The sequence below is a fragment of the Scyliorhinus torazame genome, chromosome 2 (assembly GCF_047496885.1).
Source record: "Scyliorhinus torazame isolate Kashiwa2021f chromosome 2, sScyTor2.1, whole genome shotgun sequence".
Taxonomy (NCBI): domain Eukaryota; kingdom Metazoa; phylum Chordata; class Chondrichthyes; order Carcharhiniformes; family Scyliorhinidae; genus Scyliorhinus; species Scyliorhinus torazame.
Genome location: NC_092708.1, coordinates 353,083,824 through 353,100,955, shown reverse-complemented (window position 1 = coordinate 353,100,955; position 17,132 = coordinate 353,083,824). Strand labels below are relative to the sequence as shown.

General features: G+C 53.7%; 1 protein-coding gene across 6 annotated transcripts in view; it reads left to right on the top strand.

Annotated features, from left to right (window-relative positions):
• LOC140403495 (echinoderm microtubule-associated protein-like 5) overlaps positions 1–17,132 on the top strand; it is a 415,808-nt gene that overhangs the window by 148,628 nt on the left and 250,048 nt on the right. For all 6 annotated transcript variants that reach the window (XM_072491458.1, XM_072491449.1, XM_072491467.1 and 3 more), the window contains one exon: positions 6,039–6,176. In XM_072491458.1, coding sequence (XP_072347559.1) covers positions 6,039–6,176 — 138 coding nt within the window. The remainder of the gene's footprint in view (positions 1–6,038; positions 6,177–17,132) is intronic.

Sequence of the window (17,132 nt, the reverse complement as noted above, 5' to 3'; positions counted from 1 at the left end):
GGAGCGGCGCCGAGCCCGATTCGGTCGTAAAAATGGATTCTCCGCCCCCATGCCAAACGCGATTTCGGTGCGGGACTGTGGAGAATCCAGGCCAGCATGTTTAAACTGTGCAGAACATCAGTCAATGTTATATTGTCAATTGCGTAAAATCAAATTTAAGACCAAACAAGTCAGTCCACCAGTCACACTTGAATATTGTGTGCAGTACTGGTCATCAAGACACAAGAAACACATTAAGTTAGTAGAAGAAATGTAGAAAAGGTTGATCTCCAGTGTCTGAGAAGGAGATGTCTGAGAAGTGCTCTTGTAGAGATACATAAGATAGTTGTAGGGATGGAGCGACTTCCACTCTTCAGAAATGTTGTTAACCATATCCCACAGTTCTGGGGCGGGATTCTTTGACGCCCCCGCCCGGTCGGGGAATCCCCAGGGGGCGGTACGAATCATGCCCCGACGCCGGCTGCCGTATTCTCGGGCAGGGGCAGGATTCACGCCACGCCGGTCGGGGGACGTTGGCAGCGCCCCCCCCCGGCAATTGTCTGGGCCCCGATGGGCCGAGCGGCCGTCCATTTTTGTCCTGTCCCGCCGGCGTGGGTTACGCATGGTCCCACACGGCGGGACCTGGCAGGTAAGTTGGCGGGGGCGGTCCTCGAGGGAGGCATGGAGGGATCTGACCCGGGGTGGGGGCTCCCAAGGTGGCCTGACCCGCGATCGGGGCCAACGATCTGCAGGCGGGCCTGTTCCGTGGGGGCACTTCTTCCGTGCCGGATCCTGTAGGGCTCCGCCATGGTCTGCGCGGAGAAGAGAGCCCCCCGCACATGCGCCAAAATACGCCGGCTGGTCTGCGCATGCGTGGAACCACTGGCTGGAGCGGCGCCAACCCTTCCGATGTCCATCTAGCCCCCGAAACAGGTGAGAATTCCTCACCTTGGGGGCCCGTTGATGCCGGAGTCGTTGGGGGGTCCGGTTTTTCTCGCCGGCGTTAGTCCCCGGAAGGGAGAATCCTGCTGCTATTCTCCCATCCTGTGCATCCAACCTAAACTAGCTCCTAGTTCCATAGTTTCCAATTTAAATCCCTTCATAGCCTTACTTACCATAGAACCACAGAATTTATAGTGCTGAAGGAGGCCAGTCGGCCCATCACGTCCGCACCAGCCCATGAAAAGAGCTTCCTACTTAAGCACACACCTCCACCCTATCCTCATAACCCAGCAACCCCACCTAGCTTTTTGGACACCATGGGGCAATTTAGTGTGACCAATCCACCTAACCTGCACATATTTGGACTGTGGGAGGAAACCCACGCAGACACACGGAGAACGTGAAGACTCTGCGCAGACAGTGACCCAAGCCGGGAATCGTACCAGAGTCCCTGCCGCTATTAAGCAAGTGTGCTAACCACTGTGCTACCATGCTGCCCTTCTCACTCTCTGGTTAGGCTTCTCCAGCCATACAATCCTCTGAAAGTTCTACATTCCTTCAACCATGCCCTATCTGTGAATCTCCTACTCTCTTCACCTCAGCATTGGTTGCCATACCTTCAGCTGTTGAGGTCTTGCACTCTGGAATTTCCTTCCTGAACCGTTGTTTCTTAAATATCCAACTCTTTGATAAATCTTTTAGTCAACCATCCTGATACACCCTCTTTTGGCTCAGTGTCAATTTTTATCTAGTTATACATCTGTGAAACATCTGGATATTTTTGTCATTAAAGGTAGTGTAGATATATGTTGTTGAAAATAAATCCAGAACATTACTTTAAATTCTGTAAGTAGGACAACGGGCCATGGTTTTAAACTAGTAAAATATAGGACTGATATTAGGAAATTCTTCTCAACTCAAAAGATTGAACCACACATGGGGCGAAATTCTCCGGAAACGGCGCGATGTCCGCCGACTGGCACCCAAAACGGCGCCAATCAGACGGGCATCGCGCCGCCCCAAACGTGCGGAATGCTCCGCATCTTTGGGGGCCGAGCCCCAACATTGAGGGGCTAGGCCGACGCCGGAGGACTTTCCGCCCCGCCAGCTGGCGGAAACGGCCTTTGTTGCCCCACCAGCTGGCGCGGAAATGACATCTCGGGGCGGTGCATGCGCGGGAGCGTCAGCGGCCGCTGACAGTTTCCCATGCATGCGCAGTGGAGGGAGTCTCTTCCGGTCTCCACCATGGCGGAGGCGGAAGGGAAAGAGTGCCCCCACGGCATAGGCCTGCCCGCGGATCGGTGGGCCCCGATCGCGGGCCAGGCCACCGTGGGGGCACCCCCCGGGGCCAGATCGCCCCGCGCCCCCCCCCCCCAGGGCCCCGGAGCCCGCCCACGCCGCCTTGTCCCGCCGTTCAAAAGGTGGTTTAATTCACGCCTGCGGGACAGGCAATTTATCGGCGGGACTTCGGCCCATCCGGGCCGGAGAATCCAGCGGGGGGCCCGCCAACCGGCGCGGCCCGATTCCCGCCCCCGCCGAATATCCGGTGCCGGAGACTTCGGCAACCGGCGGGGGCGGGATTCACGCCAGCCCCCGGCGATTCTCCGACCCGGCGGGGGGTCGGAGAATGACGCCCATGGATTCAGACTTCCAGAAAGAGTAGTAAAGGTGAAAGACCATGGGCGAAATTCTCCCCCAACGGCGCGATGTCCGCCGACTGGCGCCAAAAACGGCGCCAATCAGACGGGCATCGCGTCGGCCCAAAGGTGCGGAATGCTCCGCATCTTTGGGGGTCGAGCCACAACATTGAGGGGCTAGGCCGGCGCCGGAGGGATTTCCGCCCCGCCAGCTGGTGGAAATGGCGTTTGTTGCCCCGCCAGCTGGCGGAAATGGCGTTTGTTGCCCCGCCAGATGGCACGGAAATGCGGCGCATGCGCGGGAGCGTCAGCGGCCGCCGACAGTTTCCCGCACATGCGCAGTGGGGAGAGTCTCTTCCGCCTCCGCCATGGTGGAGGCCGTGGCGGAGGCGGAAGGGAAAGAGTGCCCCCATGGCACAGGCCCGCCCGCGGATCGGTGGGCCCCGATCGCGGGCCAGGCCACCATGGGGGCACCCCCCGGGGTCAGATCGCCCCGCGCTCCCCCCCCCCCAGGACCCCGGAGCCCGCCCACGCCGCCAGGTCCCGCCGGTAAATACCAGCTTTGATGTACGGCGGCGGGACAGGCAATTTCTGTGCGGGACTTCGGCCCATCCGGGCCGGAGAATTGAGCGGGGGGTCCCGCCAACCGGCGCGGCCCGATTCCCGCCCCCGCCCAATCTCCGGTACCGGAGACTTCGGCGGGGGCGAGGGCAGGATTCACGGCGGCCAACGGCCATTTTCCGACCCGGCGGGGGGTCGGAGAATGACGCCCCTTGGGCGGGTTTCTCCGACCCCCCGCCGGGTCGGAGAATCGCCGGGGGGGGGCGTGAACCCCGCCCCCGCCGGCCGCCGAATTCTCCGGCACCGGAGATTCGGCGGGGGCGGGAATCGCGCTGCACCAGTCGGCGCCCCCCCCCCCCCCCCCCCCCCCAGTGATTCTCCGGCCCGCGATGGGCCGAAGTCCCGCTGCTGCTGTGCCTGTCCCGCCAGCGTGAATTGAACCAGGTCCCTTACCGGCGGGACCTGGCGGCGCGAGCAAGCTCCGGGGTCCTGGGGGGGGGCGTGGGGCGATCTGGCCCCGGGGGGTGCTCCCACGATGGCCTGGCCCGCCATCGTGATCAGGGCTCACCGATACGCGGGCAGGCCTGTGCCGTGGGGGCACTCTTTTACTACGCATCGGCCGTGTAGGTCTCCACGATGGCCGACGCGTAGGTGACCCCCCCCCCTGCGCATGCGTGGGGCAGACGTCAGCAGCCGCTGACCCTTCGGCCCCGGCTGGCTTGGCGCCAAAGGCCTTCCACGCCAGCTGGCTGGACAGCAACCACTCCGGCGCGGGCCTAGCCCCTAAAGGTGAGGGCTTGGCCCCTAAAGGTGCGGAGAAATCTGCACCTTTGGGGCGGCCCGACACCGGAGTGGTTCACGCCACTCCATCCCACCAGGAACCCCCGCCCCGCCGGGTAGGGGAGAATCCCGCCCCAGATTTGGTTTCAGAAACAATGAAGAACTTTAATTAAAAAAAATACAGGGGCTTTAGGATATTTTTGAAGATATGAACTAAGGTATGCTTACTCGCATTCTTCATCCTGAACCCCTCTGCCTCTCTGCTTTTGTGGGAGCAATTTCAGCACAGGAACGATAAATGCTGTTGCCAGTTATGCCCAAATCCTGAGAATTAATATATTTATAATATATATTGTTATAAATAGTTAAAGCTGTCTTTTGAAGGTCATTTTAAAATTTCAGGCACCCTTTCAGAAGAACTTTTTACTTCATCCAGGTGGTGCTTTACAGTTTATACTTGCAAATTCCAGCATCCATTGTCATAGCAGCCATGTGTGATAATCTTCCATTGGTATTGTTCAATACCTGAGCCACTAGCAATATATGGCTAACTAAATTCATGATGCAAATAAATTCAACGAAAGATGTTTTATATTTATACTTCCATCAGGTAATGGGCTGGATTCTCCATTCAGGAGACTACATTCTCCCGCTTGAGTAGAATTGCTCCTGGTCTGCGCAGGCGCTAGGAGTGGTGCCCAGGATTGATTCTCTATTGCCATGAAAATCTGTGCACGGTGGGAAGTGCACGGGTTTCTGCCCTGCAAATTCTGTCCCCCGCTGACAAGCAGGGACAACCTCCCCAGAACCCCCTCCACCTTGGGAATTAGGGTCACCGCCCCCCTCCCCGCAAAGCATGTGTGCATGAGGGTGACCCAACGCCCGCCCATCAGACCCCGCATCAGACCTCAACAAAGATTCCCACCTACCAGGCGCCCCCCACCACATCAGAACACCCTGCCTGAAAGCTGAAGGGCAGTCGAGGCAGTCAGTTGAAGAATCACTGCATTTTCACTTACCTTTTCCTAACATCTGTTGCCTCAGACAGAAGTGTTCAAAGCAGTAGCTGTTACAATTGTTACCCACCGATGGACTTTGGGGGCACCTACATTACATACTTACCGCCTTGATTCACTATGGGGTCCATCGCGTCAGGGCCACGCTTAAAAATACTTGCACCAATCCACAGCCACGTGAATCCCAGCTGAGGGGCCTGAAGCATCGCCAGCTTGGAGAACTCAGCTTCCAGACCGCTATTGGTTCAAATGACCTACTTACATCCGCCCATAAAACCTCGCTGCCGGGGCGGGGGGCCCAGAGCATCGGAACCGAATCAGAGCCCGGTCGATTCTCCACCGGATTGGGAACCCCAATGAAGAGAGATTGAGCAGTTTAGGCCTATACCCTCTAGAGTTTAGAAGATTAAGGGGAGATCTAATTGAGGATGTAAGATGATAAAAGTAGACGTAGAGAGGATGTTTCTTGTGGGGATATCTAAAATGAGAGATTATAGTTTTAAGATATGGGGTAGCAGATTTAAAACAGAGATGAGGAGAAATTACTTCTCTCAAAGAGTCATGAATTCACTTCCCTAGCGTGTGGTGGACGACGGGACATTGAGTAAATTTAAGGAGATAGAGAGATTTAGAAATAGTAATGGGTTGAAGGGTTATTGACAACAGTTAGGAAAGTGGAGTTGAGGCTGAGATGGGATCAGCCATGATGGTATTGAATGGCGGAGCAGGCTCGAGAGGCTGAATTGCTACTCCTGTTCTTAATGTACCTATGAAAGTGAGATTTACTGAAATTCTAAATTAGTACTAAATTAACTGGATGCAGTTACTTATTTCCAATGCAACAATGCTCAATTTCTTGGAAATAAGTTGATGTTAATTTGAAACATCAACGTTTTAAGTGTACCTCAATTCAATTTCTTTATTGGCTGGCTGTAATATGTTATTCACTTTAAGTGAGATATAAATTTCCAAAATAAATCTTAACTGTATATTTTGTTGAAAGAGCAGTGAGGTATAAAATAATATTAAGGATCAATTGGAAAGAGTATTATGGTTAGAATATTGAGCAGCTCAACTGTTATTTATTTTGCCATTTTATGGGAGACTGAATTTATATTTTTAGAATATGGAGTCTTATTGATCATGCTCTGATTGCTCGATGCAATATGGAAGAACCAATTCGTTGTGTTGCTGTGAGTTCGGATGGCATTCATCTTGCTCTGGGTATGAAGGATGGTTCTTTTACTGTTCTACGGATCAGGTATGTGGAAATGGGAGCCATTTGCTGGTTTGTTTTATCTTTAAAATACAAATGCAGTGTTTGGATTAATAATGATAGCCTTCTGCATTAGATCAATAACGGAAGCTGTAACCACTTCACACCTCTTAATCTTGTGCAAATAAAATTTGAGGCATTGACGAAAGAGATCACCGAAAAATAACTTCTTATCACCACATAAAGATGTTAATCAAGCAAAGTCAACAGTTCTCTCCCATTGTCAAAACTAGATTCTCATTGAGTTAATTTCCTTATGAGTCTGGGCTCCCAGTTAGGCTTCTATTATTGACACTTTAATAGTCTGTGTGATGCTTTTATTGGATTGTAGAAGCACCAGTTCTTCGTCCCATGTGTGCGTTTTTTCTCAGCAGTTTCAAACATGACAATGTTACCATGGGTTCTTTAGTTCTAAACATAGTGGCTGAACAGACATTGATCATTAATTGGTAAGAAAGGTATGAGGGGTCATTGAGGATGGATGGGGGAAATGAGTTGGCATGGGCAAAACCTTTTGAACAAGACTATGGTTCATGAATCCTCTGAGACTGGTAAACCATACCCCATTGAGAAGCTGGCCCAACTCCACAAACATTCAAATTGACGCCTGCCTGAGTAGGTACTGCTCAGGTTGCAAGTGCAACCTGTACTCTTGATTCCACACCAGTAGAAATTGAGGATGCTGGGAGCCGTTCCATGGTGGTCCCATGTGCCTTCAGCTGTTGATCATCTTAGTGGTAGAAGTCATGTGTTTGGAGGATGCTGTAAAAGAAGCCACAGCAAGTGGCACAGTGTATCTTGGTTGATGGTGTGCACTGCTACTAATGTGCACCAGTGGTGGAGGGAGTGAATGTTTAAGGTAGCGGTTGGGGCACTAATCCAGTGGCCTGCTTAATCCTGGATGTTGTTGTTGGGAGTTGAGCTCACCCAGGCAGGCGGAGAGTTTAATGTCACACTCATAAAACTATGTTCCCTGGTTCTAGACTCTGCAGGAAGGAAAACAATCTCTCAGCATCTACTCTGTCAAGTCCCCTCAGAACTTTGTGCGTTTTAATGAAATCACCTCTTTCTTGATCACCTCTAAACTTGAGCGAGCATAGGCCCAATGTACTCAATCTCCCCTCCTAGGTCAACCATCTCATCCCAGGAATCAGTCTAGAGAACCTTTTCTCCACCATCTTCCAAGTCAAGTATATCATTAGATATGGAGACCAAAATTGTACGGGGCAAAATTTAACTTCAAATGGTCGGAGGCACACCCGATCAGGAAGTGTGCAAAATTGCGTGGGAAGGCATTGGGTGCGCATCACAATATCATTGTATACTCCTGCAATATTTTGGTCAGCTGGCGTGAGCACGATTTAAATGATTTATACACCAAGTAACCTGGATTTTACATTGCCCATGCGATATTTAGGTAGGCGTATGGGCACTGGCAGGTGGTCAATCCACATTTGTCATCCAAGGGCAGGATAAATGGAGGGAGGATCAAAGACCGGCTGAGTTGATAAACTCAGAAGACGCTGTCTTATTCAGAGTTTGTTGTGGGCTTAGCCTAGAGTTTTGTGAACGTTTTCACTGCTTTCTTTTGAGGTCTGTGCTTTTCAAGACATTTCAATCTTGTAACGTATCTCTGAGATTTCCAACCCCTTTGGCATCTATTGCGCATGGGTCAGCTGTATTTGCATATCAGCAGATGGGTACCTTTTACTCAGCAGGGAGCATGTCCTCCTCTGAGGAAGACAGGGACCAAAGAGACAGGAGGTCTGGTGGCTGCAGGCCACTGGGTGTTCAGGGCCAACAGGGAGGGCAAAGAGAACGACCCTGCAGAACATGCCACTATCCATCTGCCAGGGTCTACATGCTGCGGTCCAACTACCTCGAAATAACCGAGCTCCAGTCCTTCAGGAGGCTCCGCCTTTCAAGGGAAACCATCACGCCCATATGTCAGATGATTGTGCTGAAGATAACCTCCAACTGTGTGGGTAAACTTCCAATGCCCGTGGTTCTCAAGGTCACTGTAGCCCTTAACCTTTATGCCTCTGGATCTTTCCAGGGGTTAGTGGATGATCTTTGCAGCATCTCCCAGTCATCTGTGAATAGCTGCGCCAAGCTGATGACTGATGCTTTGTTCAAGCGGGTGAGCACATTCATCTATTTTAGGAAGGACCAAGCTAGCCAGGCTGAACAGTCCAGAGGTTTTTCAGCTAATGCAGGGTTCCCACCCATCCAGAGTACCATTGATTGCATTCATGTGGCCAACAAGGCGCCAGCTGGGCACCTTTGTCAATAGGAAGAGGTATCACTCCATGAATGTTCACATTATGTGCTACCACAGGACCCGGATTCTACTGGTTTTGCAAGGTACCCTGGCAGCTCCCATGATGCCTACATAGTGTGCCACTCAAGTGCCAAGGTTGTTCGCGGCTCCAGCTCTGCTCAAAGGATGGTTGTTGTATGATGAAGGGTAACCTTTGAAAAGTTGTTGATGATGTTGATCTGAGGACAGAGGCGGAGGAAAGATACAATCATTGCCTCCACCAGGGTAGTAGTGGAGAGGATAATAGATCTGTTAAAAGTGATGTTCCGTTTCCTGGACCACTCTGGGGACGCCCTGCAATATCCGCCAGAGTGTGTCGCTCCTCATAGCCATCTGCTCTGCTCTGCAAAGGGCACCACCGGGGCCAGGGGTGCGGGGATTGGGAGGGGCAACACGGGGGGACATATGATGGCAGCGTCCACAGTGCCAGCCAGTGCCATTGTGTAGCCTGTTGGATCTGATTGGGCAAGGGAGTACTCACCATGTTAACATGTCGGACTTTCACCCCTTGCAGACAATGGATATTGGAATACAACCAGCAACGGTGGATTTCCTCCTAGTTGCCGCAGCCCTGTGGGATGCACTACGGCTGTACGAGCTGGAGCTGCTCAAGGGGAAGGAAGCTGCAGCAGCGGAGCCTGCCCCAGAGGAACAAGAGCAAACCGCTGAGGATGGAGAGCGGGCCGCCAAACAGGCTGTGGGGGAGAAGGAGGTGCCGCAAGAGGCCTTGTGTGTATCGGCAGCGCCTGTCATCCTAGGACCTGGCGACCGGGCATGCCTTCGAAGACTCTGGCTGAGCAGGAGGACAGTGCGACATATCTGCCAGATCATGGCGCACCTGGCAGCGTGGTGGAATGGGGGAGAACACTTGCTCCCGGTGGCCGCCAAGGTGACAGTCGCCTTGAACGTTTACGCCACGAGGTCCTTCCAGTGCCGAGTGCGGATCTGTCTGGAATCTCAGAGCTCGGTGCACCCGCTCCGCCATGGAGGCTTATATGCCCAGTCTGCGCAATACATCCATTTCACTATGGACCAAGCCCGCCAGGATGCGCAGGCAGCGGGGTTCGCCGCTATCGCCGAGATGCAGGGAGTCCAGGGAGTGATCAACAGGATGCATGTCGCCCTACGAACACCTGCAGATGACAGGCCAATCTTCACAAACCAAAAAGATTTCACTCGATGAACGTGCAGCTGGTGTGTGACCATGAGCTGCACATTATGCATGTCTGCGCCGGTACCCAGGCAGTGTGCATGACACCTTCATCTTGGCACAGATGGTTCCTGGCCTCTTTAAGGCGAACTCCTGCTGTAGGGGATGGCTCCTGGACGACAAGGGTTATCCGCTGCAGTCATGGCTGATGACGCCTATCCGGACGCCACAGACCAATGCGGAGAACTGCTACAATGACGCCCATGCAGCGATCAGGGGTGTGATCGAATGGTGCATCGGCATCCTGAAGATGCGTTTCAGATGCTTGGACCACTCCAGAGGGATCCTCCAGTATGGTACTGGGAGGATTGCTCGCATCCTGGTGGCCTGCTGTGTCCACAGCATCGCGCAGCAGAGGGATGACATGCTGGAGGAGGTGGATGCGGGGGAGGGCAAGGATGGGCAGGACATGAGGTCCAGGCAGGCACAGGAGGCTGCATAGCGTGTACTCGGGATGCTCTGATCGCCTCCAGGCTCACCTACTGGGGGGGGGGGGAACTGGCCAGGGACACGGGCACCGCATCCGTAGCACGGTAGCACAGTGGTTAGCACTGTTGCTTCACAGCTCCAGGGTCCTAGGTTTGATTCCCGGATTGGGTCACTGTGCGGAGTCTCACATTCTCCCCGTGTCTGCGTGGGTTTCCTCCAGGTGCTCCGGTTTCTTCCCGCAGTCCAAAGATGTGCAGGTTAGGTGGATTGGCCATGCTAAATTGCCCTTCATGTCCAAAAAGGTTGGGTGGGGTTACGGGGATAGGGTTGAGGTATGGGCTTTGGTGGGATGCTCATTCCAAGGACCGATGCAGACCCGATGGGCCAAATGGCCTCCTTCTGCACTGTAAATTCTAAATCCTGTTCTAAATCCGACGAGGAGGAGCGTAACAGACATCTACAGACATTGAAAGATGCCCTCGTACGAACGGGATATGGCGCTCGACTCATCAATCGACAGTTCCAACGCGCCACAGCAAAAAACCGCACCGACCTCCTCAGAAGACAAACATGGGACACAACCGACAGAATACCCTTCGTCGTCCAGTACTTTCCCGGAGCGGAGAAACTACGACATCTTCTTCACAGCCTTCAACACGTCATCGATGAAGATGAACATCTTGCCAAGGTCATCCCCACACCCCCACTATTTGCCTTCAAACAACCGTGCAACCTCAAACAAACCATTGTTTGCAGCAAACTACTCAGCCTTCAGAACAGTGACCACGACACCACACAACCCTGCCATGGCAATCTCTGCAAGACGTGCCAGATCATCGACATGGATACCACCATTACACGTGAGAACACCACCCACCAGGTACGCGGTACATACTCGTGCGACTCGGCCAACGTTGTCTACCTCATACGCTGCAGGAAAGGATGTCCCGAAGCGTGGTACATTGGCGAGACCATGCAGATGCTGCGACAACGAATGAACGGACATCGTGCGACAATCACCAGGCAGGAATGTTCCCTTCCAGTCGGGGAACACTTCAGCAGTCAAGGGCATTCAGCCTCTGATCTCCGGGTATGCGTTCTCCAAGGCGGCCTTCAGGACGCGCGACAACGCAGAATCGCCGAGCAGAAGCTTATAGCCAAGTTCCGCACACATGAGTGCGGCCTCAACCGGGAACTGGGATTCATGTCGCATTACATTCATCCCCCACCATCTGGCCTGCGAAATCCTACCAACTGTCCTGGCTTGACACAATTCACACCTCTTTAACCTGGGGTTACCCCATCTCTGGATCTGTAAAGATTTAATCACCGGCTAATGCTCGCATTCCAAGTGTTGTCTGGCATCTTTGAATCTGTCTATATATATGTTTCTGGAACATACCTCTTCATTCACCTGAGGAAGGAGCAGCGCTCCGAAAGCTAGTGACATCGAAACAAACCTGTTGGACTTTAACCTGGTGTTGTAAAACTTCTTACTGTACTCACCCCAGTCCAACGCCGGCATCTCCACATCGTAAATTCTATGATTCTATGATCCCACACCGACACCCCCCCCTCCCTCACCTGCCACTCCCTCCGTGATATATACCTGCCGCACTATGGGGTGTGGGCCCTGGGTTGGCAGTAACAGCCGGTATTGTCCATGGGATGGAGGATGATGACAACCTGCTCTGCGATGAGCTCTGGTGCTCTGCACCGTTTGACAATGTCTGACTCCTATCCTCGATAGCACTTTCCATTGTTCACTGAGTGATCCCTGCATGCGAGTTGGCCATTCCATTACACGGTCCCATTGAATCCCTGGGGTGGCGGATGTGTGGATGAGATGGTGGGACCCCGGAGCAGTACTTCACCTGCTCCACCACCTCTTAAACAGTATAAAATACATCAAATTTCTCCCTCTCTTCAATCCTGAAGAAGAGTCAGACGGATTTGAAACATTGGGCACAATTCTTCCATTTGCAGACTAAAAGCACCTGACAGTGGACAATCATGACCAGTTCTCGCTGGCACGAGGAGCGATGTTGGCATGCCATTCAGCGGCGCATCGAATGTTTTTGTAAAAAAAACATTTTAACCGCTTCCCCCCCCCCTTATTGCCTCTGCTGACAGTTTAGCTTTCTCCGAAGAAGTCGATAAACGGCTGCCACCTCCGTATGAACCCCAACGTTGACCTTCTCAGGGCGAACTTAATTTTCTCAAGTCTGAGAAACCCAGCCATGTCGCTGATAGAAATCAGATTTTCTGGTTACAACTACTGTCTTTGCTAAAGACAATCAATCTGACTAGCTTGTTGCCGGGCTAGTTGGAACTTCCTAAATTTTGTATTGAAAAATTGACTTTAGCAGTAGACACTAAAGCTGATGAATAAAGTTTCAAATAACTTTACCAAGAAGCGCAGTCTGGAATCTCAGTTATTTGGGAACTAAGAAGGGATAACACATATCAAGGGTTCCGAATAGACACAGAGATCCATCAGTCACTAATCCAAACCTCTGATTTCAGGGGCATTGAGTCCCTCCACGCTAACAATACCCGTCTCCGGGCTATCAAGGAGATAAAGGCCGAAACGTCAGCCTCTCTCGCCCACTGGACTCCTGGATCTTCCGACACTCCAAAGATCGCCACCTGCAGGCTCGGCGCCACCCTTGTTTTAAGTACCGTGGACATGACATCCGCAAATCCCTGCCAGTACCCCCTAAGCTTCGGGCTGGCCCAAAACATATGGACATGGTTTGCTGGCCCTCCCGCACACCTCACACACCACTTGTCCTCTATCCCGGAAAACCTGAACAACCGAGCCACCGTCATGTATGCCTGGTGAACCACCTTGAATTGTATCAGGCTGAGCCTGGCACATGATGAGGATGTGTTGATTCTGCTCAAAGCATCCGCCCACAGACCAGCCTTTAGGCCCCCCCCGCTCATCTTCCCATTTACCCTTTAGCTCATCTATCTGGGTTTCCTCCCACTCCATAAGCTCTTTGTAGATATCCGAAACCTTCCCCTCCCCCACTCCCATTCTAGAAACTACCCTGTCCTGTATCCCCTGTGGCGGTAGGAGCGGAAAGATCGAAACCTGCCTTCGCACAAAGTCCCTTATCTGCAGATATCAAAACCAATTCCCTCCCAGCAATTTGAACTTCTTCTCCAAACAGGGAAAGCTTCCATCAAATAGATCTCCCATCCTCTCAATCCCTGCTCTCTGCCATCTCCGAAATCTTCCATCCAGCCTCCCTGGAACAAACCGATGATTGGAGCCCACACCAATGCTCCCTCCATTCTCATATGCTTTGACAAAGATTGGACTCGAAACATTAGCTCTTTTCTCTCCCTACAGATGCTGCCAGACCTGCTGAGTGTGGTGAAAGTATAATTACTGATAATTCACCAGTGCACTGTATTATGTTATGTTATGTTATTAACCCTGTGGGCTCCACCTATGGGCCATTGTGTGGCTTCACCCACAGGGGGGATATGTTGGGGCATGTACGGGCTCCGCCCATGGCTCCACCCCTTTAGAGGAAGTATAAAGAGCAGCTGACCTGCGGGGCCGCCTTCAGTATTGTACCGGTCGCAGGCAGGCTCAGCTCTAAGCTGATTAAAACCACGGTTTACTTCTCCACGTGTCTTCGAGTGAATTGATGGTCGCATCAATTTAATCAGCTTATAATGCTACTATGGAATCAGCCCTCAAACCTGACAGACTGGAACTCGATCCACAAGCGGCGAAATACATTTTTTCACATTGGCTTTGATGCTTCAAGGCCTATCTCGCCGCGTCGTCTACGCCATCCGTCACTGATGAACAGAAGCTGAGCCTCCTCCACGCACGGGTGAGCCATCGCATTTCTGTCCAGCTCGCCGAAGCCGCTTCCTATACAGAGGCCCTCGCACTACTCGAACGCCTCTACGTGCGGCCTGTGAACGAGGTCTACGCGCGACACGTCTTCACCACTCGCCGCCAGCGCCCCGGGGAGCCGCTAGATGATTACCTACGCGACCTCAAAGCCCTCGCGCGCATCTGTAACTACCAGGCCGTTACGGCCACACAACACATAGAGCTCGCTGTCTGAGACGTTTACGTGGCGGGGGTACGATCGAACTATGTGAGACAGCACCTGCTCAAAAAAGGGCCCAGGACCTGGACGACAGGGTAAAACTGGCTACCTCTCTGGAGGCCGCTTTTCAGAGCTTTACTGCGTTACCGGCTGATCATGCGACCCCCTCGTGTGCCCCCGACCCGAGACTACCCCAGGCCTGTGCCGCGCGGCCGCCTGCCCATCATGGGGGGCTACCCTGCTACTTTTGCGACCAGTCCCAACACCCCCGACTGCACTGCCCGGCCCGCAACGCGAAATGCAGCAGCTTCGGGCGAAAAGGACACTTGGCCAAGGTCTGCCTGGCCAGGTCTAAGAACTCGAACTCACAGACCCGATCCACAGACTCACAGGCCCGCAGACCCCGCAAGGTGGCAGCGTATCTGCCGACTCCGCCTCCGCACAACACTTGCGACTCATGGGAGCCGCCATCTTGGCCATCCTCCCCCACGCGGCCGGCCACGTGCGATCCATGGGGGCCGCCATCTTGGACGCCATCTTCCTCACCGCCCGCCACGCTCGACCAACGGGGGCCGCCATCTGCTACGCCGCTCGACGTGTACAATCTACACGGACAGCCATCGCGGGGCCGCCCCAGCACCTCCGATCACGCTGCCGGCTACTCACAACTCAGCGCGGTCACCCTGGACCAGTCACGACCTAAGCACCTCCGGTGCTCCATGATGGCCGTCCAGGTTAACGGGAACGAGACACCTTGCCTCTTCGACCCCGGGAGCACAGAGAACTTCATTCACCCGGACATGGTAAGACGCTGCTCGCTCCCAATATTCCCACGCAACAAACCATCTCCCTCATCTCTGGGTCACACTCGGTGCAAATCCAAGGGTGCACTACTGCAACCCTAGCGATACAGGGCGCTGAGTACGCTAATGTTCAACTATATGTGCTCCCAGACCTCTGCGCTCCTCTCCTTTTGGGACTCGACTTCCATGTGCGACCTCAGGAGTCTAACTCTTAAGTTCGGGGGGGGCCCCTGCCCCCGCTCACCATATGCAGCCTCACGACCCTAAAAATCCCCCCCCCCCCCCCTCTTCGCAAACCTCATCGCCGATTGCAAGCCAGTAGCCACCAGAAGCAGGAGGTATAGCATGCAGGACAGGACGTTCATTAGGTCCGAGGTCCAGCGTCTCTTGCGGGAGGGGGGTCATCGAGGCCAGCAATAGCCCCTGGAGAGCTCAGGTGGTGGTCGTCAAGACCGGGGAAAAGTTCCGGATGATGGTTGATTACAGCCAGACCATTAACCGGTTTACGCAACTCGATGCGTACCGCCTTCCCCGGATTGCAGACACGGCGTTTGAGGCAGACGGCCACGTTTTCCATTTCCTCCGGGTCCCCTTCGGCACCACGAACGGGGTTTCGGTGTTCCAACGAGCGATGGACCGAATGGTGGACCAGTACGGGCTGCGGGCCACATTTCTGTACTTGGACAATGTCACCATCTGCGGCCATAATCAGCAGGACCACGACGCCAACCTCCACCGATTTCTCCAAACCGCCCAAAAACTCAACCTCACCTACAACAAGGAGAAATGCGTTTTCGCACAACCAGGCTAGCCATCCTCGGCTACGTCGTGGAAAGCGGGGTCCTCGGGCCCGACCCTGACCGTATGCGCCCCCTCCTACAACTCTCTCTCCCTCACTGTCCCAAGGCCCTGAAGAGGTGCCTTGGGTTTTTCTCCTATTACGCCCAGTGGGTTCCCCAGTATGCGGACAAAGCCCGCCCACTATTTAAGGCCACCCTCTTTCCACTGGCAGCCGAGGCCCGCCAGGCCTTCAACTGCATCAAGGCGGTCATCGCCAAAGCCGCGATGCGCGTGGTGGACGAGTCCGTTCCCTTCCAGGTGGAGAGCGACGCCTCAGAGGTCGCTCTCGCCGCCACCCTCAACCAAGCAGGCAGACCGGTAGCGTTCTTTTCACGCATCCTCACCACCTCTGAAATTCAACACTCCTCGGTCGAAAAAGAAGCCCAAGCCATCGTGGAAGGCGTGCGGCACTGGAGGTATTATCTCGCTGGTAGGAGGTTTACCCTCGTCACCGACCAACGATCGGTTGCCTTCATGTTAGATAATACGCAGCGGGGCAAGATCAAGAATGATAAGATCTTGAGGTGGAGGATCGAACTCTCCACCTATAACTACGATATAGTATATCGTCCTGGGAAGCTCAACGAGCCCCCAGATGCCCTGTCCTGCGGCACATGCGCCAGCGCGCAAGATGACTGACTACGAGCTATCCACGATGACCTCTGCCACCCGGGGGTCACCCGGCTCGCCCATTACATCAAGGCCCACAACCTGCCCTACTCCACCGAGGAGGTCAGAGCTATAACCAGAGACTGCCAAATCTGTGCGGAGTGTAAACCGCACTTCTATCGACCGGATAAGGCCCACCTGGTAAAGGCATCCCGCCCTTTGAACGCCTCAGTATCGATTTCAAAGGGCCCCGCCCCTCCAATAACCGCAACACATACTTCCTTAACATCATAGATGAGTTCTCCCGCTTCCCGTTTGCCATCCCCTGCCCCGATATGACCACCCCCACTGTCATTAAAGCACTGCATAGTGTCTTCACCCTGTTTGGTTTCCCCAGTTATGTCCACAGCGACAGGGGCTCGTCGTTCATGAGCGACGAACTGCGTCAGTACCTGCTCAGTAAGGGCATCGCCTCGAGCAGGATTACCAGTTATAACCCCAGGGGAAACGGGCAGGTGGAGAGGGAGAACGCGCCGGTCTGGAAGACCGTCCTACTGATCCTACGGTCCAGGAATCTCCCAGTTTCTCACTGGCAGGAGGTCCTCTCCGATACGCTCCACGCTATTAGGTCCCTCCTTTGCACGGCCA